Genomic DNA, 14433 nt, shown 5'->3' on the forward strand with positions numbered 1-14433 from the left:
ATTTTGTATTTGCTACCAAAACAGGAGATAGTTCTATGTTAATGTCTTATTAAATTTAACTAAAAATCACAGTTATAGGAAATACTGAAATCTTATACAAACTGAAAAAATAACACTTATTTTTATCTATTACATAGAATCAAATGGAATACGAGATGTGAACTACTTTGATTTTTCTTGTTGGTAAGACGAAATCTCCAGGGATTTATTATTTATTTTAAAAATGAGCTAAAAATAAAGACTAGGCAAAAGATTAGGGTTTTGTTGTTGCTACATACAAGGGGAGTGATGAAAGCACTTCAAAACAGTTCAACGCTAAGATTCCTATTTGATAATGAAATACAATGCTCCATGGAATATTATATTCTTAATTCAGGATGGCTTTCTTCCCCTTTCATTTTTTCAAATAAATGATTCATTCATGTGTTCAGTAAATAGGAACTAAGCACCCACTATATTCTAGGTTCTGGGGATACATTAATAAACAAAACAGACAAAAACTGTCCAAGAGTTTATACTCCTGGTCTGGGGTATGAAGAGTGAACAGACAAAATAAATTAGTAAACTATGATATATTAAAGTTATAGTATATTAGAAGGTAATAAATCCTGGAGATAACAAAAGAAAGCAAGGGGATACTGTAATTTTATATTTTAGAGTGCTCAGGGAAAGTCTCATTGAACATAACTGAGAAGATGACATTTAAGCAAAGACTTCAAAGCAATGAGCAAATGAGTGATATAGGTAGTTACCTGGAGGAAGGGAGTTCCAGGCAGAGGGCAAAGGTTCTGAGGGAAGAAGGAATATGCTTGCTATGTTCTAGGAACAGCAAGGGGGCCAGTATGGCTGGAGCAGAATGAGCAACGAGGATAAGAGAATGAGGTCAGAACAGTTCATGGACAGATTGTGTAGGGCCTGAAAGGCCATTGAAAAGTGAGTGAAAAAAAAAAAACTACTGGATTGTTGTGACCATAAGAATGACATCATCTGGCTTGTTTCTTGTGATAAGGATAATTCTACTGGGGTTAAAAGTGGATGCTGAAAGTCTAGTTAGGAGGTTAATGGAAAAATACAGTTGAAAGAGGATGGTAGTGAGGCCAGAGACAGGCAAATTTTAGATATATTTAAAAGTGGGCCAACAGAACCTGCAGATACACTGGGAGTGAGAGAGGCCTCAAAGGTGACTGAAAGATTTGGGGCCTGAAGGGTGGAGGTGCCATTAACTGAGAAGGTAAAAACCAAGACAAGGAAGGGAAGAAGATATCAGAAACTCAGTGTTTCACTGAGGATAGACCAACCAACATGCCAAATGCTGCTGAAAATGAAGTTGAGAACTAAGAACTGATCATTAGATTTAGCAATACAGAAAACAGTGGAGACCTTGGCAAAGCATATAAAGAGGAGTGACAAAGGTGAAATTAGCAACACTACTAAAGTGTTGGTCTGTGTTTTCAAGTCTTCAAAGCTGTAGAATTAGGATAGTACTCAGAGACATAGCAGTCTTGTCTCACTGCTTAGTCCTTCTTGACTCTTATGAGGAACACTTTTACTGGAGTAGCAGGAATTGGAAAAGGTTGGAGAGGGGCATCTCTTGGGCATGTGCCATTATCTTTTCTACGACTCCTCAGGTGGTTGTTGAATACCATTTGTTTATTATATGAACTATGGTATGTTCCTTCCTTTTTTGTTTTATTTCAGGAGAGACACAGGAAATAGTTGGAAGCTTTGGTAGAAAGAGCTTACATTTATCAGCTAAAGCACTATCCTTGACAACTTTAATGATAAAAGATGAAAAGTTGTTTAAACAGTCAGCTGATTTTGAAATCAGAATGAAGAATACAACTTAGACTGTCCCTTAAGATAAGCTATTTTATAGCAGCCTTTTGCCCTTTCTCTTAACTTAAAAAATAGGCAAGGTGGCTCTTAAAACCACTATATATATTTTAAACTTCACCAAGTCAGACACAAACATGTTTTTGCTGTTAACATGATAGCTGGGTTAGGTTTGTCAAATACAGTAACAACTCAAATATTGAGTATTCTCTTCAGATGAATGAAGTATGAGTTCTTTTCTCAGTTTAGCAAGATTCTGAAAGATGTTAGATCCCTGATAGTCCTTCTATTATCTAAATATCTAAACGTATTTTCTCACTGAATCACAGAAAGGAAATTTCACTAAAATGTTTCCAAGCAGTGATGTTTATGCAGGAGTCTAAATGACAAAATCAATAGAGAATTTCCTAAATCCCAGTCTAGAAAAATTCAGTCAGAATACAGAAAACATTCCAAGTCACTACAGCTGTAGAATTTATTTTGTGATAATTTTCCCACAAGGTATAGCCCTCATTAAATGTGGTAAGTTTTTACTCCTTGGCATAGAGCTTTGTATAATTGGGCCGTGGAGTGGAACTCTACTTTCCAACATGCATCTAAACAGAAGAAAAGGACCGAAAGCCACTTGGTGGCTTCGACTATTTAAAAGTACTTGATAGTTGAGAAATGTAGTCTGGAATATTAAGTTAACTTGCATTTAAGAGTTTTAAATACCATTCCAAACATATTCGCATCTATTATTTACTTGTTCCTTTGAGATAGTAAGTGTAAATATCATTGTCATTTTAAGATTCAGGAACTGAAAATACAGAGAAGGTTTTGCCTAAAATTATACAGAATAGAAAAACTCTGGGTTTCTATTCTAGGCTCTTGCTCTTTTCATCACATCAACAAGATTAATTTAGAAATGTGGATACCTACAATTCAAGAACAAGAGTGAGGTTGCCAATTTATTGCCATTTCTGATTGTTAGACTTATCTGCTATCTGGGAAAAAATATTAGCAGGGATTTAAATAAATATTTATTTGGCGTCTACTGAATAACAAGGTTTATCAGACATGAGATTACTCTGTAACAGGACAGAAGCTGGGTTAGTTAAAAGTAGCCAGAGGTGAGGATGGTGGCAGTAGGTAGTATGGGAACAGATGGAAGAAAGTACACAAGGATATTACCCACTTTTTAAAAAAACTGATTTTAGCCCTGGCTGATGTGGCTCAGTGGATTAAGTGCTGGCCTGCAAACCAAAAGGTCGCTGGTTCAATTCCCAGTTAGGGCACATGCCTGGGTTGCAGGCCAGGTCCCCAGCAGGGGGCACTCAAGAGGCAACCACACATTGATGTTCCTCTCCTTCCTTCCTTCCCCTCTCTATAAAAATAAACAAATAAAATCCTTAAAAAGCCTGATTTTAGAGAGAGGAAGGGGGAGGAGACAGAGAAAAACATTGATTTGTTGATCCACTTATTCATCCATGAAACAAGTATTTAATTAACACTTACCAGGTACCAGACACTATTCTATGTTCCTGGACATAGAAGTTAACAAAATAGATAAATGTTCCTTTTCATAAGGTTTAGCTGGGGAGAAACAGGGTATAAAAAATATATAGTATATGAGATGATGATAAATACACTGGAGGAGAAAAAAGAAAAACTGAGAGAGGAGCTAATGGATGCTGGGGGAAAGTGTGTGTTTAGGAAGTGGTTTTATTTTAATGTAAAAAAGCAGCCAAAGCCTTGCTGAAAAATGACCTCTAAGCTGAGACCTCAAGTGTATGAGAGCAACCCATGCAGGTATTTGGGAGAAAAAGGCAGAGGAAGAACAAGCATTACAGACCTAAGGCAGAACTGTGGTGCACTTTAAAATCAGCAAGGAAGAGGTCCAATTTGAATGCTATGATAAAGGAAAAGAGTAGTAAGAAATAAAGTAGATACGTATCTTTACACACAACCTACTATCTCCATTTACTATGTTTCCATTTCTCTATAAGTTAGAATATACGAGGTCTGTCCAGAAGGTATCCATCCAGCCATGCAATATGAAAAAGAGACATTTACTGAAGAAGATACAAGATACAAGAAACACTGTACACAGGATAATGATACCTCAGTCCCTTTCAAAGTAGGCATCTTGGGACCTCATGTAGTTCTCCCAGTTGCCATCAGCTGCCCTGTTGTATTTTCCTGAATCTTGTCGACTGTATGAAATCTCTTCCCTTTCAAAGGTGATTTTAGTTTTGGGAAAAGCCAGAAGTCACAGGATGCCAAATGTGGGCTGTAGCAGGGCTGAGGCACCTGGGTTATTTGATGTTTCGCCAAAAAACTTGCACAAGATGTGATGCATGAATGGGCGCTTTGTCAAGATGAAGTTGTCAATCACCAGCTGCCCATAGCTGTGGCCTTCAGCATCACCCAAATAGTTTCCATGGAGGAATGTTCAGGCTTAATACAAAATTGGATACAGATTCGTTGTTCTACTTGCTCAGTCATTTTAAATGTGACAGCCACATAGTAAATATGTTCAATCAATGGGCGTCTACTGCCCCACTAACTAGTCCAGTGAAGTCATTATTCTTGCATGCACATTCCAGTCCTCTCTCCTTGGCTGCCAGGTTACATGATGTCAGCAAACTGTTCTCTGGACTTTTTCTGGACAGACCTCATACATACACTTTATATTATATGCTCTAAAAGGTCTTGAAGTCCCAATGATTGGGTGTTATTTAAAAACAGTGATCAGTAACATCACTTCATAAGACTCAAAACTTAATCATTCACCACTGAACAGATACTGAATAGATTAGGTAAGACTTCCAATTATATCAGAAGAGAATTTATTAATTGAGACTAAACTTTGTGACTAGTTTCCTAAGTCTCAACATATACACACACGCTGCACCAAAAAAGAGAACAGAGCCATTATACTTATTGTTTGTATCATTTTAATATCTTCAAAATATTAGGAGACAGAAAATGAATGTTAGACAAGTATGTTAAGGCTCTGCAGTTAAATTTCCATATACTAACAAGTACTATTAAACATCCCATAAATACTATCTAGAAGAGTGTTTCCTAGATTTATCCCACTGTTCACTCCACAGAAGATAAGGCACATAGTTTGGCAATTCCCATTACCTTGCTGAATTTCCCCAAAGAAAATATAAACTAACCCTTAGATTAGATTTTGAAAGGATATTCACATCAGAACTCCCTAAATAACTCCTTAAATGTGATACTAAGTGTGACACGCCTCTCCCGCTCAACAAAAACATATCTGGTGATCTTGCCCCCCTTGCTGGAATACTTTCCTCATGTCCTCCATCCGAGTCAATGATTTGAGAAGGAATGAGGTTCCTCCAGGAGTATACATCAGACTGTGAGGTATTTTTTTAAGTCAACTCCCAAATTACCACTACCTTGATCCTAAGTCACATTCTTGGGGCATATTGGGGGTGTCAGGGAAAGGAAAAGTTGAAAAGCACTGATCTAAATCCTTTAGGTCCAGCTAAAATCTCACTTCTTCTATGGATAGGGCTTTTCAAACCCATCTCAGGCTCAAAGGAGGAATTAATTCCCTCTTCAAAATGTGTATTACTTATCATTAATTTCATAAAAATAAAAAGTTTATTTTAGTTTCCACATTTCTTATCTTCCCAGTTATTACTAACTATTCCTGAAGAGTATGAGGAGTGGTTTTTGTCTAAGAAAAGGGACACGGCTTCCAATGTAACATCACATGAAGAAAAATTTCATGTTGTATATAAGGTCAATTTCCATCAGCAGGAATGTCTATTTTCATAGAAGAATTTCAAATGTTCTCCTGAAAAGAAAGATGTAGAAGAAATGTGTATCCTCTCAGCACCTGGACATTAATATGTAAGTGTACAACTAACTCACTAAGTTCGCTTGCTATTCTCAAATTTGAATTATCAGAACTGGCTAGAAGCTAAACTCCATTGAAGTCATGAATTTATTCACTTTTGCGAAGAACAACTGTATAAAATCAGATCCCTCCTGGGTATAAAACTGGATGTTTTCTCTGGTGTTTGCTATCTAAAGTCATTTTTCTTAGAACTACAACCTGTCCCATACACAGCATTTTGGAGGGATCCTAGATAACACTTCAAATGCAATGAGAGCTCCAGAGAGGTCAAATCGCTTTGTCCTAATACATATCCAGCCATAGTTTACTCTATTTTAGTGACAAACACCTTTGAGGTAAATTTTATTAAATGAAAAGGAAAGCTATGAAATGTTTATTATTTGTACTATCTTTGGATTTTAGATGCCGCTGGCTTTAACATGGATTTTAGATACTGCTGACTTTAATAGGGATTCTTTTCAAACATGAAACTTCTAGTAAAGACAAAGTGATGTGCTTCTTGTAAAGTATTTGATGGAACAGATTAAGATTTAATTGAGACTTCCTGTGTTACCACAGGCAAGTTCTATTTGTATTATTTTATTCTTATTCAACATGTTTTGCAGGATTCTGTCACAGGTCCATGTACATAGTAGAAGTTAAGTTGCAACTAACCCAGGGTGTCCAAAAGGGCAAATACTTTTCATTTTCTTATGTAAGCCAAAATGATTAAGAACAAATCAGAATATTTCATATTAGTATTACATGCAGCGTCTACATATAGATATAACAAGTGAAATGTGTTTCTCCTGCCTTTACACACTGGTCCCAAAACGTGCTCTCAGAATAGTAGTGTTAACTTGCTCCAAAGAGGTTCATTTAAAGAATTTTTAAAGAGTTAGTAATTCTACACCACAAACTAATGTGTTATACACAAAGATTATCTTCAACCTGTGAACAACATGGATGGTTGGGAGAAAGTACCAAGCCCAGAAAAATCACCTTCCAATCATTAATCTTTAAGTAAATTTTTGGTGATGGTTTTCGCTGAGGAAGACTGAGCTTAAAATTCACTTCTACATTGTGAAGTTTCAATAAAAAGTGAGTCTCACTCCCACCTCCAAACCGAGTCTCCCACTTCTCCCTCCTGGGGGCAGACGTTGTTGCCTAAGTGTGATTCACAGTACAGTTTTAAAAACAATCACCTCTTTTCAAAAATATTACAGAATGACCTAGTAGTGAAAATATTATCACCTTAAATTCTGAAATTAATATAGTGCCTTATAATTTTCAAAGCATTTTCAAGTACATAAGCTCATAGATCTTCAAAAACTAAGAGCCCATGGTAATAGTATTCCAACTTCAAAGAATCATCTGTTTCAGTCATCTCCAAAAAACAATACTCAAACAACACCAAATAATAGTTGTGTACTTAAAAAACAACAAAAAAACCCCACAATTCTAAGTAAATTTATCTTCTCTCAGAAGAAGATATATTCCATTCTTAGATCTATAGTCAGTAACTTTTTCATATTTTTAAAATTCACACTGGTATCAATATCAAAAAAAAATTTCAGTTGTAGTACACATATTTCTAAATTGGTTTCTCTATTTTAACCTATTATTGCCAATGTATGTGAATAGGAATGCCATTCTCTATTCCTTCCCATTCCTACCACATCTACAATATAATAACTGATCTTACTCAGGGTCTCATTTCACGTGACCGAGGGAAGGCATCGGTCTCCCCTTGTTGGTTATGGAGTAGATCTGAATGATCCTGTAATGCTGATGACACTACTCCCTAATTTAAGCCTCCTAAAAGTGGGATAATGATTAATAAGAAGATGTAATGTTTAACTGCTAGCAAAATATAAATATAAAAAATATTTCCAAGTATGAAGCTAGTTGATGTCTGAAATAACTTCAAGAAAACCAATTAAATAAAAACAGCAATAAAAAAGAGATGGTGTATATATTTTTATTATTTAAACTATCCATTTGGTACTGACTCCCTTGCCTATCTATGTATTTGAGTTAATTACATAAAATACTACTTTTCTGTAGCTATATAGTACTTATTGTTAAAAAGATTCAAAATACTTTTTAAAAATTGTGGTAAAATATACATAAATTTATCATTTTAGCCACCAAAATACTTTAACAAAACCCTAATTATTAATAATTTACTTAAAATGAAAATAGAGATACCTATTCTTTTTACTAGTAAGATAACAGGGTGGGGCAAAAGTAGATTTACAGTTGTGAGTACACAAAAGTTTATTTACTGTTATATTATTTTCCATATGAACCTATGTTTGCCCCACCCTGTACATTCACAGAACGCTTAAGCTAGTCATGTATATTATCACAGGCCATGAAACCAAAAGAAATCAGGTAGAAATTCAAAGAAAACTACTTTTGGAAAAACAGCAGTTTTTATTAAGAATTCAAATTATGATAAACATTTCTCTAAATTGTAAGTTTCTTAAACTGATACCAAGCTGCTACCAAATAACAGGACACTATTAAATGAGGGGACCCCCCAAAACCAGAATTTATGAAAAATTGTATTTATTCTTACATGTTTAAACTTCAGTCACCTTAAAATTGCCTATCTCTTGATATAGGGGAGAAAAGGAGAAAGAGGGGGAGAAACATCAGTGTGCAGCTGACTCTTAAACATCCCGTACTGGGGACCTGGCCCACAACCCAGGCAAGTGCCTTGACTGGGAATTGAACCCTTTGGTCTGCAGGCTGGCACTCAGTCCACTGAGCCACACCAGCCAGGGCTGCTCAAAACAGTTTTTGAACTTGTAGATTTAGATGCCCGTTAGTGCTTCTGCTGTTTTTTGTTTCACCTCTTCTACATCAGCAAAATGTTTCCCTTCGAGGACTATTTTCATTCCGGAAACAGAAAGGATGGCTTGGCGCGAGGTCAGGAAGGCAGGGCACAGGGGTCATGTCGTTTTTTGGTCAAAAACTGTTGAACAACTCAGCATGGTGTGGACAGGTGCACTCATAAATCACCCATCACGAAATGTGCAAACACACTAAAAGAGTCTTTTAAAAAAAGTCACTGAAGCCCAATGCAGCCTCTCACAACATCAGCTGGTACAGTGATACAGATGGGTCCCTGAACACTTCTAACGGGGGGAAGCCTGTACTATGGGGGGCCCACCCTCCAGAAGAAACATATGAAGCAATTTCAGAGCCCATGACAGTAGAATGATTAATATACCAAAGTTTATGGAGGCAACTGGTGTGGGGAAACCACGGGTTTGGAGTCAGACCTAAGCTTGAACCTGACTCTCTACCTCCTGCTGATCTTGGGCAAAAAACTCTTCTGAACCTGTTTCTTTAATGACAAAATGAAGGTGATACCATCTAACTTGAAGGATCATTAGGAGAATTAAATAAAATGTCCACAATGTCAGGTTGCAGACTATTCTAGGCTGGCTTATGCAGACAACTTAGGGCAGAAAGAAAAGGCTTTCCTTAGTGAGTATCTTTGATGTCACATGTGAGAAGACTGTACAGGAAGAAAATAATTTCAAATGACAAGGTAAAGAGTCAGTTCTGGGAGTCAGGTAACTGGGATCTAACCAAAGAGAATAACTAAGCATCTCTGTTTAAAAATGAAAATTTTTATTTATCCCTTAATTTACTTCCTTTTTATTTATTTCAGATGTGAAAATCCATTATCTTAGAACAACAATTTTCAACCTTTTTCATCTCATGGCACACATAAACTAAATACTAAAACTCTGTGGCACACCAGAAAATATACTTTTTGCTTATCTGACAAGAAAAATACGTATCACTTTGATTCATTTACACCGGACAGATACTGTTGTGTTGGCTGTTGTCATTTTTCTATTTGACAATCTAAGAAAAAAGAGGTCACTGCCCCTGACAAAGCAGTCAGGTACCACGTTTTACAAATTCTCGCAGCACACCAGTTGAAAATCACTGGCCTAGAAGAATCATTTGACTATTCTAGGGAAAATATCCAGTGTAGCAAAATATGACTGTCAAATTTAACATAAGGAGTATCTAAATGAGATACTAGGTTTAAAAACACTAAAACATTTATAAATATTTTCTTTCAGAAATTTCCAACAGAACTTAAAGATGACCACATAAGTACTTCTTTTTGTTTAAATAGGCCATTGCTTTTGAAATATGAGATCATCTTAAACCTACTCTATACTTGTGGGAAGATTATTTATCGGCAAAAATACATGCTACTAAAGTTGGAATCATATGAAATTGCCAGTGTTCAACTATACAAAAAACAATCTCCTATGAGTGGTCAATGTGTGTCAGAAATACCACATGCTGGGATACTACATGTCCTGTTTTCAGGTAACATATGGATTTAGCTGAAAAGACAGAAGAGAGGCGTGGTGCATTCACTGCAATTAAAAAACTTCCTGACATGACTTCCGTTTCCCTCATATTTCAGTGACATACAGACCTAAACAATTAAGAATTTTTTTTCAATTCATTACTAAACATACTTGTATACTATGCTAAGAACACTTGACAGAAAACAAATTTCCTTAGATCTGGTCCTCCAGTATAGGACCCCAAAAACATGTTAAAATGGAGGGGAGGGATGTTACAGAAAAATACCAAAAGAGGTTACCTGTCTCTGAGTGTTTTTATATAATGTATCTTTTATTTCTTCATGTTACAGAGAAGATGTGCTCCTAACTGCTCCAAAAGTATCTTTTCTATAAATCACAGTAATACACAGAGTATAGAGTGAAGGAGTAAAGTTCAAAAAGTAATTGGGAGAGAAACTGTGGTAGTAAAATACCTAGAATGCAGTGATTTTCTCATTAGAAAACCATCGCCTGGCTCCCAACTATTCACACACGCTTGTGCAGAGATGTCACTGCTCTGACAATCTACACATCTTCTGCATTTTATATATATATTTTTAATGTACTACATATATGAAAATACATGAATTAAAGGATGTTGAAGGAGAAACAAAAATCATTGTTTCTACTGTTTAGGAGAAATCTGGGGTCTTCCTACCTCCTTTCCTCCCCACCTGGTAAGGGGAGAAAAAAGAAGGGAATATTTTTTTTAGTATGCCTAAGGAATTCCTCTCAGGCTTGGAGATCCAAGAAAAGAGATGCAATCTGACATGAGGATGGAGGCCAGAGCTTTGTTCTTTTTTGGCTGAATTCACACATTCTATGCTGAGGGTCACCTGTGAGTAACTAAAGGTTTTCCTTAAGATAATAACACATTTCAGGATTTAACAATTCTGACTAACAACCAAGCAAGTGAAGAATGCCTACTGATTTACTTATTTGTTTAAGCTTCTGTCTGCAGGGAGTGAACTGTGACACAATTTAGCCACCAACTGCTACATTTTAAAAATAGAGCTTTTAAAAAATAAAATTGTTTTTGAAATAAAGCTCAATTCTCAGTACACCTCTTCCTAAACTAGTTTCTGCACTTGCTAAAAAGAAAGCTCAGTGATTGAATCAAGAAAAGGCTGGGCACTGCCAGGGCTGATTCATAAAAGTCAGCAGCCCTGACTTTTAACCCTTGGTTTATTTTTTAAAATTTATGTTTAATTTTCTTAGATTAAAAAAAAACTCACCCCCTCCAAAGCTGCGCCCAGAAAACCTGTTTTTCAAGCAGAACTCTAAAAATTTATTTGTGAGCCTATGGTTATTGCTTTTCACACACTCCTTCATTAAGTATGCAAGTTTCTTAACCACTCGTTTTAACATTTCATGTGGGTCTTGCACATTGAACTATTTTATAGTACTTCTCCCCGGTTTAACACTAAATTTTGTATGAAAACACTGATTTCACAGACCAATAAGGTTTTCTCATCTTGGTCGACAAGCTGCTAGATTAACTGCTAATTAAATATGCACTTTTTACCCACTATTCAGCCTTTCACACACACCCTCTAGAAATTGTACCTGAGAAGCAAACCACAACTTCCTCCATATTCAAAGATGACAGCTTTAGTATTAGGGGCACACAATCTGGGGTTGCCAGTGCAGCCAGCCTAAACCTTTGTGTCTGTCAGAGGAAAGAACAAAAGGCAGCGCTTCCTTCCCCAGCCCCTCCTTAACGCTGAAGGAAGGCAGGCTTGACAGAATAGTTATAGAGAAGAAGGAAGCCATGCCGAAGCTAGTGAGAGTTTCCCCTTAAACAAACACACAAAGCTACCCACCTTGGATAGCTGCCTCCTGAGGCTAAAGCGCTGGACCATGGTCACCCTGAGCAATCTTCAGACAAAGCAATCCACGAAGGGACGAGTTTTTTTAAAAAACAGCTTCTTGGAAAAGTCGGTGGCAAAACATTTTGATGTCATAGTAGTCCAAAGAATTTCCTTGGGAGTCTTAGCAGACTTGTAACCACTTCATTGTTCTATGGGGAGATACTGCAAAGCCTCTGTCAGAGAGGGCGGGCCGGCCGAGGCAGGGAGGGGTGGAATCCTGGAGCAGCTTCGCCCATTGCCAAGCTCTGCTAGCACTTCCTGTGAGTCAGCCGTAAGGGGTCCACACAGAAGGACCACCCCTTCCCTTCCCACCAAATCATTATCTCAGGATGCCACTGCGGTGCCACCTGCGACTCCTGGGACGACCGACCTGATGTTCTCGTCTGTGTGGGAGGAGGAGTGGTGCAAGGGCTCTAGTAGAAAACTGGCAACTGCAACAATTCCACCCTCAGGTCCTCTCAGTGGAGAAGGATCCCATGCACAGAGCAATACCCCTTCTCCCACTTCCAACTCAGGTAATCCACTGGGTGAGGCAGTGTGAACTGAAAGACTTGGCAACAGCCCACCCCCCTTGCCCCACGACAGCACCAGCTTGGCTCAGAGAAGGAAACTCCTCCCAAAACTCCTCCCAGCTGGGCTCGGCAGCTGTCCGGCTTTGTCTATGGTAATTGGCCAAGCCTTTCCTCTTATTCACAGGGAGGGGTCCTGCCCGAGGAAGGAATGTCAGGTGCAGACAGGCATACTACAAGGGTGACTTCAACTTCATTAGGAAGTTCAACATATTAAAGCTGCCCTCTCTCATTAGAACAATGTAATTTTTTTAAAAAATCTGCACAAAAGGAACAGCTCAGAGTAAATTGATGCAGGCAAAGAAGTATGAAAAATGGCAATTGTGAGGGCTTCTAAAGATAAAACATATTTTGCTGCCATTTGCCAGCCTTTTCCTATTTGATTCTACTTCCAGACAACCAATGAAAGGATAAAGCTTCATTTTAATGTAACTTTGCACTCTTCATGCATTTCACATGTTATCCCATTGATTTCTCAAACAACCCTGTGAAATATGTATTAATATCCCAATGTTCAGATATGTAAAGCAAGGATCTTCTCTCTAAAACCTTAATGTTATTATGAGTAAACTACACAGTGATACTTTTTTTTTTCCAGGCAAGAGAAGTGAAAAATGAATTTGGAAAAAAGTAGACCTTTATGCAATAGTTAGTTTCAACTATGCTCATATCACATATTACTGGTTTCCAATTATCACCAAACATGATACACACTTTTAAAAATTCACCTAAAAAATGACACACATGTATTTCACACTGCTTTAGGAAGATACAAAATACCAAGTTCAAACAAATAGCATGCCAAGGCTCCAAAATAATTACTTTAACCAAAATGTGTACATAAATTTTTATTCCAAAAACTTTAAATGAAAAAAGAGTAAGCATGACTAAACATTTTAACGAAATTCCAAAGCTAAAAAAACTTTTAGATAAAAAAATATATAACTGAAAGTGAAGACTCTTAACTTCTAGGTTCAGAATATTAGATGTAACCTAATATTTAAACTGATTAAAATTTATCCTAAGTGAAAATTAGACTGGCAGAGAACCTCAGTTCTGTGGCAGTTTTTTGGTTTGTTTGTTTATTAAATGCTAAAGAGTACCAGTACACTTCCATTCTTCTCCCACAAAGAATGAAACCAAGTGCTCAGAAAACTTCTCCTGAGAATGCAGGAATAATTAATGGAATGCTGTTGTGGAAATAATGAAATTCCTTACAAAAAGACATACTGTCTTTAAATATAAACATGAGACATTTCTGATATAAGCAACTAGAATCCTTTATCATTGCTTCAAGATTCTTTCTATTTGTATCCATCTCCCAAAAGGAAAGAGGAAGATAAAAGGAATTAGGAAAAAAATGTCAAAAGTCTACAGACCCAATATACATTACATATTAATCATAAACTAGGTATGCTATAAATCCTCAATTCCATTTAGACATAAAAAGATTTATGGATTAAGCCCTTGCTGGTGTAGCTCAGTGGATTGAGCTCGGGCCTGTGAACCAAAGGATCACGGTTTGATTCCCAGTCAGAGCACATGCCTGGGTTGCAGGCCAGTTCCCAGCATGGGTCGCACGAGAGGCAACCATACATTGATATTTCTCTCTTTCCCTTACCCTCTAAAGATGAATAAATAAAATCTTAAAAAAAAAGATTTATGGATTAAAAGGATGATGCCTACATTGTAAAAGAAACATACGTATTTTTTGTGTATTAAAACAAAGATAAAACTGTTCACAAAATAGAAAACCTGTTAAAAATCATATGATAAAACACTGAAAAAAATCCTTTCTTCCCTATTTTGAGGGAGTGTGGTAGCTTTTTGGAGGAAAACAGTAGATCAAGGTCAGAAGTTTCAAAACAATAGCAGGAAAGATAGAAATGTATAACCCAGAGAAAAATCAA

The 14433-nt window shown here is 36.8% G+C and overlaps 1 protein-coding gene across 6 annotated transcripts in view; it reads right to left on the bottom strand.

Annotated features, from left to right (window-relative positions):
• Positions 1–14433, bottom strand: part of TMCC1 (transmembrane and coiled-coil domain family 1) — a 195218-nt gene that overhangs the window by 98735 nt on the left and 82050 nt on the right. Inside the window, exon 1 of one of the 6 annotated variants that reach the window (XM_037139350.2) lies at positions 11907–12648. The exons of the other annotated variants lie outside the window; for them this stretch is intronic. Coding sequence (XP_036995245.2) covers positions 11907–11945 — 39 coding nt within the window. The 5' untranslated portion in view covers positions 11946–12648. Of the gene's footprint in view, positions 1–11906; positions 12649–14433 lie in introns of those variants that run through there. 6 annotated transcript variants of the gene reach the window in all.

The sequence above is a fragment of the Artibeus jamaicensis genome, unplaced genomic scaffold, assembly GCF_021234435.1.
Source record: "Artibeus jamaicensis isolate MK-2021 breed Jamaican fruit bat unplaced genomic scaffold, CSHL_Jam_final contig_519, whole genome shotgun sequence".
NCBI classification, from domain to species: Eukaryota; Metazoa; Chordata; class Mammalia; order Chiroptera; family Phyllostomidae; genus Artibeus; species Artibeus jamaicensis.